Genomic DNA, 20,737 nt, shown 5'->3' on the forward strand with positions numbered 1-20,737 from the left:
TCAGGTGCTCTCCTGCTGATCTGTGATCCCTCTCCAGGCTCTGGGCATCTATTGCAGGCACTGGCATCAAACGGGTAGGGGTGGGATGGGTTGCCATTCCCCTCCCCTGGCAACTTTAGTTTAAAGCCAGCTTGGCAAGCTTATGACTGAAGATGCTCTTCCCTTTCTCTGACAGATGGACCCCATCAGCCCCCAGTAGACCAGGTTTCTCAAAGCAAGTCCCATGGTACCAGAGTAGCCGAACCCCTGGCTGTGGCACCGGTCCCATAACCATGTGCTGATTTGCCAGATTCAACTGGCTCTTTCAAATGCATTCCCTTTGACTGGGAGGGCTGATGAAAAAACTACCTGCACTCCAGAGTCCCTTCACTGCTCCCAGGTCTCTGTAATCCTTCTTGATAAACCTCAGACTGCTCCTGGTTGTATCATTGCTGCCCATGTGAAACAGCAGCTGACTGACTCACTTCAATTCTGTCTCCCCTTGCTTGTCTAGACAGCAGAATGCTGAAGGCGAGGACTGCCTCTCCCTCTGGGTGAAATGTGGTCTGACTGAAATCAATAGCAAAACACTCACAGGATGCAGCCCTAGCATCACTGAAGGCAACGGCAAAATTCCTGCCGACTTCAGTGGGCCCTGAATTTCACCTTGTGTATTTCCACGGTGCCTAGCTTAACAGGGCCTTTATCTCAGCTGGGGAGAGAGATGCCCCTGTAATATAAATAATGGTATTTATAAAGTACCTCTCACGTGCACACAGCGCTCTACAGTGTGGAGAATGTGACAAAGAACAGAGGTCCTGCCCAGGAAAGCTTCCAACAGCAAGGCACGAATGGATAAATTATAGGAGAAAATAATAGCGACAGGTACCATCTAGGTAAAAGAAAAGCAGCATGTGGTAATTGGAGCTGGAACGCTTCATGGAGCAGCTGTTTTTCAGTAGCTCTCAGAAGGAGGAAAAACATAGCCTGGGCAAACCTAGAGAGGCTATTGCAGGCATGTGGGTGGTAAGTAAACTGTCTGAGGCTGTAGAGTCAAGTTTAGCCTTGAGTGAAATATTGCAGGCGCTGTGGAAACTCTTTAACAATAAGAATTTCTAATGAAAATCTTGACAGACTTTTAATGATACGACTGCTCCAGGGGGTTCTAATAAAAAGGTGAAGCTCATAACATTTTGGGCTGTCCCGCTTGCTCGGTGCTGCCAGCTTTAACCCTGACAGATTGAACTTTAGCAGCTTGATTCCCAGACTGAAAAGTTCCCAGGATGATATTGCCTCCACTTCTCAAACATTTATTGTGTGTTTTTCAAATATCATGCAATAGCCAAGGGCAAATAGCATGCATTTCAGTTCATCTTTTGTAACTCCTCAGACCTCATTGCCAGCTGTAGCGAGAAACTCCTTTGGTGCCGGGCTCACATCTATCTCTTCTCTTGTCAGGGGACACTTGAACTGGCTTCAGCTGGACCGCCGGGTGCTGGAACATGACTTCCCCAAAAAGTCAGGACCTGTTGTTTTGTACTTTTGTGTCAGGTAAGTGCATGATGGCAAGCCCTTCCCATGGGATCCAGCTGCCGACAACCTGTTCCCTAGAGGCCAGGAAATGAGGCTGTCGGTTTCTCACACTGTAGAAATACCTGTGGACAAACACACACTTTTACAGAGGTTTCTTTTGAGCTCTAACACTATGACCCATAGCTGCCCACAGAGAAGCCTTGTATGAGGGCAAGATTATTATGTCTTTACATTTTTATTTGTGGGTTTTAAACTCCTGGAAAGTCCAAGCTGGGTATGGCTGCAGAACAAAGACCTCTTGCTGCCAGGATAACCAACCTGAGCCAGTCACCTGGAGGGAAAACACTTGCTTCCTCACCGGTGAGCTATCCGTTTCTTCTGGATTATGCCCAGGGTGTGAATTATGTCAAGGACCAAATTAATCCCAGTATATCTCAGTCGTATTTACCTTCTGGACTCAATGACATAATTGTATCATGAATTACCTGCAAATAGCACATCATGGCAACCAGTTGGCTTCTGCATGGGCATAGAACATAGACGGGACTGGACCATCCTAGAAAGGTTTTAATGAAGATTATGGCAGTTTGGAACAATTTCTCTTCATCTGGGAATTTTGCAAGGATCTGTTAGTGTTTGGAAGCTGCTGGAAGCTGCTAGAATCTGGCGGTGCTCTTGTGTCCACAGTGTCTTTGCTTCCAAGGGAGGTATTTTCCAAGATGACAAATTTGCTCTTGCAGATTTAAAACATGCAGAGAGAGGCTGGGGGTTGGGGTGGCATATGTACAAAATTAAGTTGATAGTTTTGACTTACTTCTAATGGATAGCTCATGTCTAGAACTGGCCAGTGCAGTGTTATTGTGTCTTTTTCTGTTAGCCTTTCCACTCCAGTGTTATATTACATCTGACATCACTTTCATTCATTCTGTAGTATCCACAAAAAAATTAAGACCTACTTTTGAGTTTCTTCCCTTTTGTGAAGCTTTCTTCCCCCACATAGTGATTGTCATTCATTTAACTTCAATTACAAGGGAGGCTTCCAAAAAGAAGAGCCTCTTTGTTCCATTATGTCCCCATCTTTAGTGGTGGCTATATCTTAGGACAAATCAAGACTCCAGAACTGGCTTGATGTCTCCCAAGAGAAGAGCTTAGTGTACGTTTTGGGTGATTCAAACTGTAAGGGTAGATCCAGAGCTGAACATTTCCAGTGTATGCAATCCAGAAGCACCTGCACCTAGAACTACACAAAACTGCTGGTGCTCTTCTGCAAAAGTGTTAGACTTTTTGGCAAATTGAAAAAAAAAAAAACAAGAAACCACTACACACAAAACCCACACAAATACTCCCCCCCCCCCCGAAAAAAAACCAAAAAAACGAACACCACAACTGAAAAAAAAAACCCTAACTCATGAAGAACAAAGCAGCTCTGTTATCAAGCATTTTGCGCAGAGCCAAACTGAGGAGTCTGTGCTAGGACAGGGAGCCCGCAGAGAGCAGGGAAAGTTCTGACTGAGCGAGAGCTAAGTGCAGATTTTAGGAGTGGAACTGCTAGATGTGTGAAAGCGGGTGCTACTGAGCCATTCTCATATTTATTTCAAAGACCACTCAATGAGCATAAATATTGCCATCTGTATTGTCTTATGAAAGTTGGCAGCACAGTGGGGACAAGTCATTCTGTCAGGATCGTAGCCAAGAGACATCTTAGGACTATGGATCCATACAACAGTCAGTAAATGAGTGACCTCTCCTGCTCTGGAATCATAATCCATAGAGGAAATCCATAAGGGAAAACACAGCATTCGGTGTATGAAAAGTGAGTGTGTGAAAACTAGACTGGCTATGGGCTTGTACTCTTTTTTTGGTAGTAATGAGTGAATTGTCACACTGCGTTACAATCTGAAATGGACTGGAAGGCCAGATGCCTCAAGAGTTAGGAATGGGCATTAACTTACCATGGCTTTTCTACTGGTTTTCTGCCCCTATTTATGTCAGATGCTGGCAAGAAGTTGAAAAGGTTTCCCAGCACTTATAGAGTTCCCATGCCCATCCCCAAATCTGATCTGAGCAGAAAGCGATTGAGAAGAAATCGACTCCGGACAGCTGGTGAAGTTGGAAAGGCCTCGTGTAGCTGTCACCAGCATTTCTAGTTCTGGCTTGGGAACTAAAGCAAGGCTGAAGGAAAAGCTGCGAGGAGACCCACCTACAGACAGGGTTTTATTCTGATAAAGGAGTGCACAGTGGCTGGCAGAGCCATCCATATCCATACCATAAACAGAATACTCCCTCTCTCCCCTGCTGCCATGAGGTGGAAAGCAGAAATAATTAATGCTGTACCATACCTAATTAAAAATGTGTTAGTTTTTAAGGGACTGGGTGCCCATGACACCTACTATAAAATTGTTAAAGGCTTGCCTGTGTTCGCAGATACCTTTCAGGCATTACCTCTCCCAAGCATTGCAGCCGAGAAAGATTAGGTTGGTGCTGGGGGTCTAATTGGGGAGATAGTAATATAAGTAACTGGATGTGCCAGATGTTCCTTACAGAGAAATCTGTTTACTGTATCAGGATTTAGTAATCATGTGGGGTTTTCCCTCTAGTCATAGTAAATGCACAATTCAACCGCACTGGGTAACTACCGAAGACATGAAGCTTCAGGCAAGAACAGTAAATGGTAGTTTGTGAAGAGGAGAAGCTACAGAGGAACTATTTTCACCTTTTATGTGACCATCAAATTGTTTTTACCTTTAACATGCCTGCAGCGATGTTGATGGGCAGCATGCCCACCAAAGATGCCGTAGTTTTTAGATTGCTCTAAAATTACATTTAAAGGGAAGCATGTCTTTTTAAGCAGAGGCTTCTTGGAAGAACTGTGCTGAAAATAGGAAGTTTCACAAGCTTTGCAGCGTGAAATTCTCCTCCCTTATTTAAATCTCTGCAGCACTGTTGAAGCTTCATCTTTTGACACATATTTCCTTGGGGTTTGACATTGTTGAACATTGATGTCCAGTGACTTTACTCTCTTCTGTAATCAAAGACCAAAAATTTCACAGCACCATGTCAAAGAAGGAGGATTTTAAAAGGATGTTCTTAGCATTAGTTCAGAATAAATTGCTTCTGCCCTTGTACACTTGCACAGCTAACTGAAGCCTCTCTGTCTTCAAGTTGTCATCTAGTGCTTCTCTGGATACTCAGGTTGCTTCTCTGGATGCTCTCCACTGAGGACAACATAGGAAGCTAGGAAGCAATCAGAACTGCCTGGGCAGCTGTGAACCACCCCATGGCTATTCTTGTGCAATATTATTTTATGAGACTCTGCTAATATCCGTTTATATAGCTTTAAAGCCATACATGAAAGCAAGAGGGAGTGCCATGTGTCTTGCAGGGGAGGTGAGACATCTGGCAACAGGATGGGAGTGATATTCGTTCTCATCTTAGAATTAGCTTCGCTGTGTGGCTTTCTAAAGCCCTGGTCACTTGGTTGTTGGTGAAACCCATTCCCTGCCTCAGAGGGGTTACAGTGCAGATAAACCAAGTCAGATAAGAGTCACAGCTAAGGTATGGGAGAAGCAAAGGGTGCTCAACTAGTTGATTTTACAGAGGTGTTTTGAGACGGGAAGAGGACAGTGAAATTGTACCTCACAACACAAGGTGCATGGCAAAGGGCAGGTCAAAGTGTGGAGACCCAGGCAGCAAGGAGGTCAGAGGAAAAGAGAACTAGAAGGGGTTCAGATAAAGGGTGCTATATTTTTGGCAGGGAAGGAAGCATTTTGCTCTGACTCACACAGGCAGGAGAAGAAAGGCAAAGTTACCCCCTTTGTGTAAATCTTTGAGGTGGGAGAGGACCAGAGCAGAGACGCACTGTTTGTTCATGGAAAGCAAAGTTGGCCAGGCTTTGCAGTGAATTCTCATCCTCAAACAATGGTCTTGTGGGATTAGCAATGCTCAGCTAGGGAACCACCAGCATGGGTCTGATCTCTTTTATCTTCTGGATGTTTGTCATGCTGTTAATTTATATGAACAAGCTCAGCAAATAAAATTCACTTCACTGGTGGATCTTTTCCCAGGAACAAATATGTGTGTTCTCAGGGTAGCTCCACCAGCCGAACAGTGACAACTCACTGCAGAAGTCGTCACACCAAATCAAAACATCCCTCACGTGGAAAGGCTTTTCTTTCAGAAAGGCTTGGAAAAAAATGTGAAATAAAACCTCAGCACACATATACACTGTGGGGCAGAGTTTGTATCTATGGCCCGGCAGTATTCCCACGAAGGAATGCCTGTGTCCAGCAACGTCTGGCATGTGTTCATATGTACTGCCTAGGCTGAAGTCAGCATGGGAGCCGTGGGGGCTCAGGACTCTCAATATTGAGGCCAGACATTTCACCAAGTTACCAGAGTTACTACAGAAAAAAGAGACCAGCACTGAAACACAGAATGCAAAGCTCACGTGTGTCATTGCTTCCTTTAACCTGAAGGAACGTAGCTCTGTGTGCACCGGCGGGGTCCAGCTTCGAGGCAGGTGGGACACATGTCTGAGATGGGACTCAGGACACCAAACCTGAGATGTTTACCTGGTAGACAGCTCTATCTCAAGGCTAATTAGCACAGCCTCCCTGTATAGCCACTGGAAAGAAATTGGCACTTTTCAGGAACAATGCATCTGACTTTAGACGACTGCTTTGGAACTGAGTAAATTGCAGTCTAAAATACCGATGTCTCTTCTCTGACCTGAGACCCCTGCTCAGATGTAGGCATCTACATTGTAGCTACCTCTTTTCACCAGATGAATCCCGTCTGTGTGCATCAAGGGCAGCCTATAAATTCAGAATATTATTTCAAACAGGGTTGGCACAGCCAGGGCTGAGGAGGCATTTCCATCTACAGGGCTTTGCCTGACTACCTGAATGGAATTGCACCAGATTTCAGCTGCTAATGAGGCCTTTTGCTATTTCAGTTTTTCAGCTCTCCTTTATATCCAGTCTTTAAACCCATATTCCATTAGAAAAGGACTAATGTTAAAAATAAAAGAAGCAGGAGACCATTTGGAAACACTTGACCCTGGAAGGAAGAGAGACAGTGGTTGCTAATGTGGATTGTTTGCAGGACTAGATGGACCTTACGACTTGTTGCTGAAATGAATTGCTGTCTCCCATACTGGCCAGAAGACACATATGTGGTGCAGATTCATGCCATCCTGCTCCCAGCTTCCCCAACTCACCCACGTGGCGATCTCAGCACATCGTGGCTGTGTGTGTCACTCAATTCCACTCAGCTTCGCTTCTCTGAGAAATTAGATTAGGGGGTGGTGATGACAGCAGCCTGCTGCGGCAGGAAGAGCGGAATAGAACCACACTAAATTAACCAGAGCTATTTATTTGTCTCCCACGTAATGGGCTGTTTCTCCATCCACAGTTTTGCCCACCAGAGAGGGGTATGTGGCACTCCACTGCTTTGCTTCAGGCAGGGAATGAGGAATCACCAGCTCCTGTCTCTCCCTTCCAAGGAGGGAGGAGGAGCAGCCCTCTCTCTGCCCCAGGGTGTGAGACAGGGGTTTGCAGAAACTGGGGAGAGAGGCCCGAGGAGTTATTCAGATACATCAATTTTGTATCCAGGGGAGAGGGAGAGAAGTGGCAGAGTTTGCTCCCACCCATGGATATGCTTCATCTCACCTGCTAACACCCAGGAGAAGATGCTGGAGAAAAGTCATATATACACAAATTACTTTGTTCCTCTGCTCTTCCCTGGTCAGCTGCAGACCCCACTGTGAGGAGGGCAGTGCAGGACCCCATCTTGCCATGGAGCTCAATCATCCCAGGAGAGTTCAGGGAACTGCCTGAGATATTTCAGCACCTTGGCGTGCTCTGTCCTCATCCTCGTGGCTAGCCATCTCTTCTCTGAGCTCCTTCCAGCTGCCTCCCTCATCTGCTCTCACTACTGATACTGAGCCTCTAACTCCCCACATCACGCTCCTGGACAATTTATGCTACACGTAAGGGGAGACAAAGAGCCATCTCCTGCTCACATTATATCTCTACAGCTCCATGCACTGCTGGGGTGCTGTAGAAACTATAGCAGAAATCAGAATATGAAAGCCACATAACCAACCCAGCCCTACCAAGCTGCTTTCAGGGGTTCCTGTGAGCTGCTCTATCTATAAAGTCCAGCAAAGCTGTGCCATAGCGCAGATCGCTTTGTACAGCATGTGTTTTGCTGGTTGGTGTGCATCAGCTGTGTGTACGCTAAGCGGGAAGATCCCAAAAGCCAGCAGCCCTGCAATCCCCCCTCCTCCCACCCAGCTGCAGTGTATAAATACACTCGCCCAGACCTTGTTTGTGCTGGAAGACAAGGCTCCCTGAAGACAATTTATTGCAGCCTTCTCAGGGTGGCCCCCTGCTCTGTTCACTGGGGGGAAGGTGTAATAAATTGCCTGTGGGGAGGCTTTCCTCCTCAGAGTCTCTTTAGAGATATGAGAAACTTCTGTCCAGTCAGAAGATTTACTTGTGTGAAAACTGACCTTTGCTTGAGGAAGGGAACTAATGGGGCTCTGCTACTTAGCACACAGCTCTGAGCTAAGCCATCCATTATACACACATCTTAATAGCAGTCTGGCTCTTCAGTCCCATAACATCATTTCTGTTTTCTGCTTAACTGGGAATGTATTTGTATAAGTGAGCTGTGTTTAGAGAAGGGCATAAGTTGTTTTTCTTTTCCATTCAGCCACCTGAGGGGGAAGAAAAAGCAGCCTTCTAAAAATTTGTTGTTTTGAGCCACATTTTGAATGTGTTGATGCTGGCAGCATTGTCTTGTCTAATTTTAGGAAGCATTTAGACAGCATGATAGGTACTATGCAGAAATGATGGATGCTGTCAGTGTAGGATTTGTACCTAATTTGGATCAAGCAGCAGTACCTATGTCAATGCCTACACACAGATTCTCTGACTGGGTCAAAGTCATGCAGACATTGTTTCCATTTTCATTGCAATCTGTGCATTTATACCTTACACCGGTGGGTGTGATTTGCTGTCATCAGTGAAGCAAGCAGAAAGGTCTGCTATGAGGAGTCCCATTGCCATGGCATTGAACAAAGGGGTAAAGCCAGTGAGTAAGATAACCCCATGTCAGCTCTCACAGCTAAATCAAACCTTCATGTGCTGCTGAGAACATGGTGGAATGGCTAGAGGGATTTCTATTCCTAAAATGGTTCAAGAGCCTCAGATGAAAGATACTCTACCAATACTGAGGGATGGTGCTATGCAAGACAGTGTAGCCAGAGAGTTACCTCTAACAGCCAAGATGTTGCTCGTGGTAAGGATCAAAGAGCAGGAAAGAGCTGGGCTGGTGCTCAGGAGAGTGTGGGGAAATTCCCCTGGTGACTGAGGGAGAGGAGGGGAGGAAGGCAGTGTGCTGCTGTGATCCGGTCGGTGCTCTCGCCTCCCGCTTGGGACAGATAACCACATCACTCCAAGACAAGAGGAGGTGCAACAACCTTTTTGTACAAAGTCGCACTTCTCTTGCAAGCTAAGCTCCACGGGACATTTCAGGGGTGGAGCGATTTGCAGAATATATTGAGCAGGCTTCCTGCTTTTATGGCTCGCTCAGGCCTGGTTCCCCAGGCAGTGAGAGGGCAGCGGACCCGCTGTACTGAGGTCAGTGCCTTTCCAGGTGACGTTTGATGCTGTACCCAAACATGGTGGAGAAACGTGCCTGCATTGCCACCTTGGATCCTTCCCTTCTCTATGTTGATACTGGAGCACTCTGCGGTTTGCAAAGACTCCCAGCATGTACAGCTTGGAAGAGAGGAAGAGAGCTGGTCTCTATATATTCCCGAGCAGATCCCTTAGTATTTTGTACGTAGAGAAGATGAGGCATAGGAATGAGCAAATATCCCCAAAACACATGGTTTTCTGGGAGTTCTGTGGGCCAACCTCTTACAGACACTGAGAAGAATGGATGAGGGGGAGGTAAAGGTGCAAACAGCTTCATAGTATAGTATGGCCGCTGGGAAAGAGAGAGGAAACAGGCTCAGGTTAAACAATATCCACATCTTTATTCTTTTGTTAGCTGCACTTCTCTGTATTCCTGGACTCACATCCACCTTCAGTTTTGTGACTTCCTTGCAACAAGTTAGAAGTTGACACAGGTCTCTCCTGCTGCGTCCTGTCCCCTGCATACCAATCCCAGGTGCCGGGAGAGGTGGCCCTGAGCATGGCACAAGCCCAGGGGACAGGTCATGGGATCAGAATCAAAAATGAATGCAGAAGGGGAGGTAAATGGAGCTTTTTAGCATGGCCGATTTTCATTCCTGGCTGATTACTTAACAGGCCAACTATTTAGCATGACCATTGTCTGCTTTAAGTATCAGCACATAAAAGTGTGCACCCATGACTATTAGCAAACAGGGCTGAACATAAAAGGAGCTCTGCAGCCTGAGCTGCTCAGAATACTCATTTAGCATGAGACACTGGACATAATGACATCTGCATTTAAGTCCATTATACCACTGCATGTGATTTTTCTTTGCCTGCTTAGCAAATGACTTCATATTTTTCAAATTATTCTCTGAGGTTTTGAATGACATGGTGAGGGATAATGAGCCAGACCCAGGATGGGTGATGCAGAAAAAGGGTCTTCTCCTTTATCTGTTGCTTTGTAATCATGAAATAAGAGGCAGTTCATTGACAGAGCCAACGAGCTCTGCTGACAGCTCTGTCCTGCATCCTAACCAGGATGGAGTCAGCCAGCTGGGAAGGACACGGGAGACACCTCTGCCCACTTCAATCCTTTCTCTTGTGTCCAAGCACATTTCCCACCCAGGGCAGGAGGAAACACTGGGGAAGGTGATTGCACATCAAAACCAAAATCCTTTTGCTTCATTCTGACTTCTTCCATGAAATCTGGTTTTACCCTTTATTTTCCTTTTTCATGGGAAAAATAACACTTTCACCAGGGGACAGAAGAGCCACTTGGGACTGTTATTCTGGAATTTTTCCCCTTTCCTATTCTTAATAGGCCCAAGAAGGATGTTTTTCCTCCCTGCATGGAAGTAGTATCACAGGGCTGGAGGGAAGGTACCCCCCTTGCCAGTACTGAGTCCCCACCTCCTGCCCTTTAGAAAAGGCAGGAACTCACCCAACAATCACTGCCACACTGTTATCAGTCGCTGTCACCTTGACCAGCAGAAAATATCCTCAGTGCCATCCTTGGCCTCCCCATCACAGCCTGGTACCGCTCACCTCTGTTTTGATTGTACCAGCACACCAGAGCCACACGCATTGACATGCCCCTTGCCCAGCTGCCTCCTGTGCCCCTGTGGCCACCCCACCGCCTTCCTCTGAAAGCAGCAAGACTTCTGAGGAGTTAGGCTTGATAGAAGAGTAATAAGAGCGTGCTTTGCTATGCCCTTGACTGGTCTGGGCTCTCCAGAGGGCAGAGGGGGGACCTTTTGTCCTAGTCAGGGCTCTAGTTTCAATAACAGTTTTTTCTGGTAGGAGCACTCCTCAAGAAGATACTGTTTCTCAGAGAAACCAAGTGCTGAAACTTTTCTGAGGTCTTCCAAAGCCCTTCCAATGTTTTATTTTCATTTTCTTGGAAGAAAACTCCATGGCAGCAGAATAGGAGTGCTGGAGTGTTTCTTTTTGGTGAAAAAATGGTTTTGTTGTTGTAAAAAAGCCCTTTAGGCTAGCTTGTTCCCGCCAGAGTCAAGCTTCACAAGAAGTAGGATGATACCACTGCCTCAGGACAGATCTACACCTGAAGTAGACAAGACATCCATTTGCTGGGTTCATGATCCCAAATATCATTGTGTTGAAGGCCACAGTGAAATATGTTTACCATTCGGCAGGTTCTGCTTGGAAATAAACACATGGACTTGTGATCTCAAATGCTATGACAGTGTATTTGCACAGTCAGGAACACGACTGCTCAGAGCCTGGTCCCTGCTGAGTGATAGATGGCCAAATTCAGGCTGATGGGAATATGTCCAGGGCTGTGTGTTAGAGGCAGTGCTAAATATTTTTTATTTGACAGTTTCTTTTGGTGTGTGGAAATAGGGAGTGCTGCTCATTTCAGCTCTCACTGTCCACACAAGCACGCCCCCATCTCAGGTGCTTTTGGAGGCCGTTTCCCTGATAGTCCTAAGGTCTCCTATCCCCGCGGAAAGGACGAGGCGCTAGTGATCAAGCATCTTCCTAACACTGCTAAATTTGCCCATCTGCACATACACAACTTGCATATGAGGCTGGCAGCAGCGGCCAGGGATTCACCATCGCCTGAACAACCACTAATCAAACTGGTGAGTCCAGGGCCCAGTCAGGCATTTCTCCCTGCTGCAAGTCGGAGGTGGGCCTGTGTGTAATGCAAGGGAGAAATTACAGTAATGCCAGTTTCCCATCACCCAAGGACTGGGAGTTTCTGCAGCTGCTTCTCACAGGCACCGCTGTATAAATGTCTGTGCTTGGCTGGTTACGATGGGAATTGCCATTCATCACGGCGTGAGGGGGCTTAAGCTGTCTCAGCAAGTTGTCAGTTAACCAACACTTACTATAGAGCAATATGATCAGTACGAAACATGTTCTTGCAGCTAAAAAGCCTTAAACATTTCAGATGCAGCAGCTTTTGAAGACTTCCAAGATACCTTCTGCAGTACTCATTATTATTTTCCTGCTGCTGAGAGGGAGCAGTCAAGATAGGCACTTTGTGTTCATTACCCAGCAAAATATTCACTGGTCTATTTAATTAATGCTTAGAAAATGTACTTGATGAGTTATAAGTTGCTGGGGGTGGGGAGGGATGGGGAATACAGAAATAGATTAACGTTGGCTGACCTTTTAAACTTTTTCAAAAATTACTTCTTCTATTTTTACACTCACAGAGTCTTGTGGGGTGTTCCCCCTTATTTCAGGCACCTAATTTCTCATAGCAAGAGTTTTGGCTATCAGGGAACCTCTTGTAGGAGCTGCTTGAGGGAGACCTGTTTGTTGGCTGTATTGCAAGAGATGGAGGTAGTGGAGTAGAGGTGTGGGACATGTTGTACTGCCAGTTTCTCTGTCCATCCTCTCCATTATTTCCTGGACATATCAGCTTCATACATGGAGGAATGCTGCTCCCAGGAGAGTCCTCAACAGAAACCTGAGAGTTGCCCCTTAAAACTGATGATCCTGAAACATGCTGTAAGAAAGGGCTTATAAACTAAACAGGCAAAACTGACAGAGAGGGGCAGAGGAGGGAGGAGTATTTTCTAAACACAGCAAAACCACCCCCCAAGCAGCTAAGTGATTTTCTGAAGGTCATGAAGGAAACGTGTGTCCAAGTCAGGAATTTAACCCAGATTTTTTTGCTTGGTTCATTGCCTTAGCAGCTGGACACTTCTTCCTGCCTCCTTCGTCACTGACATTGGTCATTGTAAAGTGTGGTTTCCTTCACCGTATTTGGAAAAGGTGGTAACAGGAGGAGGTCTGATTCACGATCAGTGCAAAAAACGTCTCTCTCTCTCTCCCCTTTCTGTTGTTGTAGCACTGGCTGTGAATTCAGGGGAGTCTGCTCCAGTTCGGGTTTTCTGAGCTTGCCACACAGAAAATCCCATAAGAATTCTCTCTGAAAATCTGTTTTCTTTTAAGTAGCACCAATTTCCTGGTGCACATGTTTTGCATTTGTCTGGGTGCATGTGTGAGAGCCAGTAGCTCCCCAGCACACTCTCCACTCTGGAGATCACTTGAGAATTGGGTTTTCTTTGTGAAGATGAAGTATCATGTGCAAGCTCTGTGCTCTGAGACACTCAATTTTGTACAGAAAATGATCTCTGTGTGTGCCTATGTGGAAAACCTTGGGAAAGAGCCTTGCAGCCTTAAGAAACACAATATCGCCCTCTAGTGATGATGAGGATGGTATCATTTGATCTGATGAAACAAAAAGCATTTTGGCTAACCTTCACTGGAATTCAAAAATTAAATGAATGCTCCTGTTTTCTTCTGACCCTGGAATTAAAGATTCTACCGTCATAACTTAGAGAGCACTGATAGTGGTGATAAGCAGAGAAGGTTCTTCAAGAATTATAGAATGTGTAAAATTATAATTTTTCTCCATGAATTCAGCAGATGGAAAGCCAGCTGCACTCAGAGAGCAGATCTAGTAAGATGGTTCCTTTTTTAATGCAGCATCTTTTTTTTGCATTTCTAAAGACGTGTATTTTTATTTGCCAAAAAAAAAGAGAGACAGTTTCAAGCACAGGAGGTGAAAACCAGTGGAAACCAGAAAACAAATTAAGAAAAAGTTTAAATTTTGTGCTTCATGATCCTACATTCAAACGTGGGTTGTTTTGTTTTGTTTTGTCTTTTATTTGGGCTTTTATTTCTGATTTGAACTCTTCCTGGGAGGGAGAAGGAGGGATAATAGCAGAAGCACGTCAGCAGAGGAATAAGAAGAGCTCAAAATGTTTCTCTCACTCTAGTAAGCACTTAGTTGGTTGTATCTGTCAGGAAATAAACTGTTTTGAAGTCTTCAGAAGACACTTAGGAGCACTACAAAGCTTTGACCTTTACCCCTGAGCAGTTACATTTAAGGCCCTGCATTCTGCAAAGCGCTCAACATGGACAAGCCCTCCAGTGCTTGTGTGAAGCCCCAGGAGCATCAGCAGGTCTCTCAGCTCCACTCTGAGACAGGGAGTAAGGTTTCTCTGTAACTGGACCCCACATCTCAACGCAGATTTCTAAGGTATCTCCTTTTTTTAAGTTCTTCATGCAGACAGCATTTCCCTGGCACCTTCCCTATTCTTATTGGCTCTGACAAGGCACGATAGTACTGGAATTTATGTAAGGAACATTGCTGCCACTGTACTGCAACTTAAAGATGACTATAAAACAGGGTAGGCAGATAGATTATTTTTTTTTCCTTACTTAAATCACAAAGTAAAAGCAAAATTCACCTTAATCATTTGCTGAACCCATCCAGGCTTTCTCTGGCACTACAGGAACACAAATCATGTAACGATCAGTCATTAACTTTGACAGTATCCTCAGCTTTTTTCCCCCAAAAGGTCACAAGGCAAAATTAAGGGCTACAGTCGGTTCAAGCCTGTGGCAAAACTCTCATGGAGTTCACGGCCAAAGGATCAAATCTTCAAAGTAGGCAGGACATGGAGTACAGAATAAATTCATACAAATCATGGACTTTCAATATAATTGCAAATATTTGGGGTAATCAGGCAATGCAAGAAAGTGGGTTTTTCTGACACCAGGAGTTTGGGCTGAGCTTTCTACTGAGTTCTGAGAAGTCATTTCAGCTCAAAAAAAAAAATTAGATCATTGGTATTCCCAGTCATCCCCAGCATCACTACTCACGGTACTGGTAAATTGTACAAGGTCCTTAACTACTGCTGGTTTCTTGCTCTGCGACAATAGCTGCTATGTGCTAGCTGCTAAAATATGTAAAGAAGCCTTAATAAAATTTGCCTTATGCAGAGCTGAGGGACAGGGAATGAATCCAGAAGTGGATTTCCATTGATGAATATTTTACAAGATGCAGGTTAACAGCACAGAAATGGGCAAGTTAGGTAAAGGAGTGAAGAAAAAAATGCCAAAATGTGATGGAGAATTAAGGGAAGTTTACAAGCAAACAGAAAAAAAATACTATTTGAAGTTCAAAAGCAAAACAAGGGATTGTTTAGAAACGAAATCATTCACTTGATGATCCAGTTCCTTTGGTATGGCTGGGGTGATAGTGACTGATTGTGTCCTGGAGCATGCAAAAGCCTCTTTCACCACCCCGGTCTGCCATAATGCAAGAAACTTCTTTTTTAGTATACTCATCATGACTCCACCACATTTTTCAGGTAATAAGTGCATTTTTATGTTTTGCCCTAGTTCCCCCTTGTGTCTCACCTCTCTTGCTTTCCATTTCAGGTTCTACATTGAAAGCATCTCCTATCTAAAGGACAATGCCACCATTGAGCTGTTTTTCTTGAATGCCAAGTCCTGCATCTATAAGGTAAGGACTTGGGGAGTTCTGGGTGGCACTGGGGTGGGCTGAGACACCTGTGTCTGCATTCTCTGCCCCAAAATTTACATTAGTCACACCTGACTTTGAGATACAACCTCCTCCTTCTCCTCCCACCCTCCCTCACTCCTCTGTCTCAAACCACCCTGGCGCTTGGCAGCAGCTTCCCTGTTGGAGAGAGGTTCTGAGGTAAAACACTCCTGGAGGTAACTCCTGTGGTTGGCAGGAGGGAATCTGCAGCTGCTAAAATTATAAACTGTCTTGTATTTAGGAGGAAATGTTTGGGTTTGTGTTAAAAAAACGCTGAGGGAGGCCTGCTCTGGGCTGAGGGATGTCGTTAGGGGTTCCCGCCCGAAGAGGGCGGCAGCGGCCGTGCGGGCCGCGGTGCGGGCGCCATCTTCTGGGTTAAGTGGGGGGGGGCGGGAGACAGTGCGGGGGTGAGTCTGTGAGGGGGTAAGTGTGTCTGTGAGAGGGTAGGTGCGTGTGTCTGTGGGACTGGGACTGGGACTGTCCGTGTGTGAGAGTCTGCGATGAAGAGTGAGTGAGTGAGGTGGTGTGAGTGCGAGCATGGGGGTGGGCATGGAAGGCGGGGTGTGTGGCTGCACGCATGTGGGACTGAAGAGTTTGTGCATCTGAGTGGGATGCGTATGACTACATGTGTGTGACTGACAGAGCCGGTGAGACTGGGGGAGTGAGTTTGTGGAGGGTGTGTGGGGCGGTAAGGGTGCTCGTGGGGATATACTGAAGATCACTTTGTACAGGAACAGGCCATGCACTGAGAAATGTTTTTTGTACCAGAAATAGACCTGTTTGGTAGGCTACTGAAAACACCAGCCTGCTGTCCTGGCACTGTAACTCAGCTGCTCCTTGCGAGGCACTCTGTGTGCCAGAGATAAGGGTGCCCTGGCACGGCCTCTACTTCCCCGCCAGCGTGCCCGTGCCAGAGCCGCGAAGCTGATCCCTCCAGTGCCGCAAGCCAACCGTACAAGTGAAAGGCAGGGCCCAGAAAATAATGAAGCAGGCCCAGAACCCACCGAGGTGGAGACTGGCTGTGTGTGGACTCAGCCAGGCAGGCTGGATAGGCGGCTTGATGTGTCGGACTGGGAGAGGTTTTTCAGCAGCTGGGATTCCCTGGGAGGATCCCTTCTACCTCCCTCTCTGCTGGCAGAGGCCATGCCTGGTGACTCACCTCCATCTGCCAGGGAGGAAGCGGTAGAAAAGACATCTGTAGTCAGGGACTGATTGTACCGCCACGCCACAACCCTCAGCAGGTTTGTGACCTGCTAAGCCAACTAGCTTACACTGAATCTGGAGCATCACTTCCTGACATCTGTATGTCCTAAAATGCAGGGACTAACTTTGCATCTCCTAAGATGCAGGATAGAAACCAGAAAATGCCTTTTTTCCAGTGTTCAGGAAAGAGGCAGGGCTGCTGAGCTGTGCAGAGCTTTGCTCTCTGGCAAGGCTGCAATTAGATGTGCTTAGTCAGCCCTCTCCAGCAGCAAGCTCTGTGAGCATCACATTTTCGTTCCTGGGGAAAGTTCCTTTTTGAAGTATTGCCAGGAAAAGCTTACACTGTTGTTCTTTTTTGGGGGAAAGCTTAATAAGAAGAGAAAAAGAAAAAAAGTGCCTACAGATCTAGGTTGGCCTATTTTTGTCTGACCTCTCCTGAAACCATTACTTTGCACTATTCAAGCTGACTGCCATCTCTATCCAAAAACAGCCTTGCTGGATTCTCAGTCTCCCATGCAGGTCCTTCCCCATTTGACTTCCCAGCCACAGTAAGCCATGCTGTGCTATTAAACAAGGCGCTGAATTTGAAAGTTGGCTGCAAAGTCTCTGCTAAGACACAGGGCAAGCACCCAGCCAGCATGCATTTTAATTACTCGAGCATGTCCAGAGAAGGGCAACGAAGCTGGTGCAGGGTCTGGAGCACAGGTCGTATGAGGAGCGGCTGAGGGATCTGGGGGGGTTTAGTCTGGAGAAGAGGAGGCTGAGGGGAGACCTCATCGCCCTCTACAGCTCCCTGACAGGAGGGTGCAGAGAGCTGGGGATGAGTCTCTTTAACCAAGTAACAAGTGATAGGACAAGAGGGAATGGCCTCAAGTTGCACCAGGGAAGGGTTAGACTGGATATTAGGAAGCATTTCTTTCCAGAAGGGGTTGTTAGATGTTGGAATGGGCTGCCCAGGGAGGTGGTGGAGTCCCCATCCCTGGAGGAGTTTAAGAGTTGGGTCAACTTAGCGCTGAGGGATCTGGTGTAGTTGAGAACTGTCAATGTTGGGTTAATGGCTGGACAGGATGATCTTCAAGGTCTTTTCCAACCTTGATGATTCTGTGATTCTGAGGATCCCTCGAGGTGCAGAAAGGAGGATTCAGTGTAAGCCAGTGCTTATCCCTGCAGTTAGCAGTGGTGTTGTATGCTCCCAAATCTTGAAAGCTTCCTGGTTGCACCAAAAGTTTCCTTCTTGCACTTCCCGTGGATACCTTCACCCCAGGCTCCCTCACAGCCCAGAAAGACCATCCTGTGTTTGATATAAGTGTAGTTCATAACACTATGCTAGCACTGCAGACCTTCCCCCATTGATTCTCCAGACACCCACCCTCAGATATCCCCATGCACAGGGCTGCTCAAGTTGGGAAAGAATAAAACTGAGGCCTGTTTAGCTTGGGGCTGTGGGTCTACTGGGTCACCAGCTGGCTCTGCGTTAGGTGCTGTACTCCTCTGGCTGTGCCCACCACTCCTCCTCGCCCACCTTGCTGTATAATGAGACATTCATGGATAAACACCCTCAAACACAGGACCAGCAAGCCACTGTTGTCCAGAAAGGCCAAGCCACCAAACAAGACAAGGCTTGGTGTCAGACACTGTCCCTTGATCAGACTCTTTAATTACTACCATGTTCTGGCAGGGGTTTTGGCCTGTGCCAACTAGCCCTGTCCCAGGCTTTGCTTGGGCACTGTTCAGGGATGAGCACCTGTTCCCAAAGGCAGTACAGCTGAGGTAACCCCATCTGGGACTGGGGGAGGGAGGAAGAGTGTCTAGTCATGAGCTATACTGTGCCTCATACCCTTAGGGCCAGAGAACAGGCTCTGGCCCACTTTACCTACTAGCACAGACTTGCCATAACTTTGACATACGGTTGCAGAGTCTGGTTTGTCCATGCGATGCCTGGTGCTTCAAGATGTGAGGAAGACTAGGCACTGGTTCTACTCTACATTGTCCCGTTCTGTAGGATATGTCTGACTGCCCCAGCCCAGCCCAGCCTGCAGCTGAACTGACATCTTGCACCAGCTGCTTCCCTTGGCATAAGCACATCGTTAGTGCAGGTGCCTGTGTGAATCAGACAGTTTAGCTGAACAGGGAAAGGTGTGTTTATCGCCTGTAGCAGAGCTGCACTCCCCAAGGAGTTGTTATGAAGGAGGTGAAGGAAATGCTTATTTTAAAAAGCTGGCACTGGTGAAAGCCAAGGACACCTGGATATTATCCTCTGTTTTGTTCCCTTTGTTTTTGATTTTGCCAGAGACAAGCCAACGCAGCGATTGTGGCTTGTAAATGAGGTGTGGCCATGACTTGGCTGAAGCGTGGATCACAGCAATGATCTATATTTAGATCACTCGTTTCTTGCCAGATGAAATAAAATATTAAAAACAGCAGCTTAAATAAATACAACAGAAAAGCCACCACAGGAGTGAGCTTAACAGTGACTTAGTTTACAGGGCCACGTATGTAGGAGACAACATAGGAGTTCTAGTTGCAGAATAGAGGCCTCAACAGTATCTCAGTAAAAGCCCACTATTTTCCCCAAACCAGGGACCAGAGTATCGGGGAGAGCACACTTGGCCACAAGATTAACACTCATGCCTCCCATCCCAAGCATCTTTGATGCTGGGTCTGCATCCCACACATGCAGACGGAGCAGTGCCAGCACCCCTTGGTTCTGTTACTGCTGTGTCAGGCACAGCAGAAGGACGCAAGAGGATCTCATGGGACCATTGGTGTCCTTCATGTGACCATAAGATTTGCTGTCACAGCTCATTCTCAAAGCACCCCCAGCCCCAGTGCTCATGGGGGTGAAGCCAGAGCTCCCGTCCTGCAAGAGGGAGTATGGCTCTTTTTCCTGTGAGTTTACCCTGGGCAAGGGAGAGAGGAGATCTGCGGGGGCTTTGACACAACCTCGGTGAAGACAAATTTTCTCATTTCTTTGCTTCTGTGAGCCAAGGACAAGGTTGTGTTCCCCTGAGCACGGGTGATGTTTGGGGGAGAAAAAAATTATTTCCCAGACTACCTTTCACTAAATCACACAAGAAAATAAAAATTACCTGATCTTCCCCCTTCCACCTGCCTTCTCCTCCCTCCTCCCAAGGAATCCCTTCATGCCACATCCAGTTATGCTTCATTTACCAAGCCATTACACTGAATGTTTGGCTTTCTCCACATCTGAGTGAGCAGGTTCTCCCTCACTTTGGTCTCCAGGATCACAGGGAATGCTTTGAAGCCTAGCCAGGGGAGAAAACTGGCACTGCATGCTTCACTGTGCAGGAGAAGATGCACATCTTTACAGGGGCTCAGGCTCACCTCTTTTTCTTTCTTATTTTCTTCACCTTTCAAGGAACTCATTGAGGTTGACAGTGAAGTGGTGTTTGAACTGGCTGCATACATCTTGCAGGTAAGCACCCGTCTTCTATCACTTCGTGCTTCCTCATGTTGCATTAAATCTTTTTATTTGCCAAATCCAAAATGGCTCTATGGAAGTGTAGGGGTTTGACCAGTTGCAGGAGAAAGATGTCTTTACACAATTTTCATCATTTATGCCAGCACAAAATAAGTACAGAAGGCTCTCAAACCAGACCTCTTCACGCATGGAGCAGATACAACTGCCCAACATTTTGCATACATAAATGTATATTATGTTTGCGCTGACGCAGATATCCAAGACCCTGGGGTATGATGTAAAGCCAGAGAAAATCTAAGTGATGAATGCAATTTCCTAGGTGAAGTCCGTATGCAGTGGGTTCTTCTCCAGTGACTTTATTTGCATTCATTTTGTCAATGGAGCTTGGCCCTCTGATGATCTCCATAAGCTTCTACATACGCAACTATCTGTTTCTCAATGTGCTCAGAACGGCTTAAAGACTTTCAAAAAAACTTTTCCATAAAAAAAAAAAAAAGTGTCTTTGAAAGTCCTGCTCTTCGGGAAGAGGGAAAGAGTCAGAGAATTTGCTAAATCTCTGTT

At 46.4% G+C, this 20,737-nt stretch overlaps 1 protein-coding gene across 6 annotated transcripts in view; it reads left to right on the forward strand.

Annotated features, from left to right (window-relative positions):
* The window catches only part of FRMD4A (FERM domain containing 4A), a 379,560-nt gene that overhangs the window by 283,520 nt on the left and 75,303 nt on the right, over window positions 1-20,737 (forward strand). For all 6 annotated transcript variants that reach the window (XM_074903460.1, XM_074903462.1, XM_074903464.1 and 3 more), the window contains 3 exons: window positions 1,438-1,530; window positions 15,408-15,492; window positions 20,114-20,170. In XM_074903460.1, coding sequence (XP_074759561.1) covers window positions 1,438-1,530; window positions 15,408-15,492; window positions 20,114-20,170 — 235 coding nt within the window. The remainder of the gene's footprint in view (window positions 1-1,437; window positions 1,531-15,407; window positions 15,493-20,113; window positions 20,171-20,737) is intronic.

Source organism: Athene noctua, chromosome 3, assembly GCF_965140245.1.
Source record: "Athene noctua chromosome 3, bAthNoc1.hap1.1, whole genome shotgun sequence".
Taxonomy (NCBI): Eukaryota; Metazoa; Chordata; class Aves; order Strigiformes; family Strigidae; genus Athene; species Athene noctua.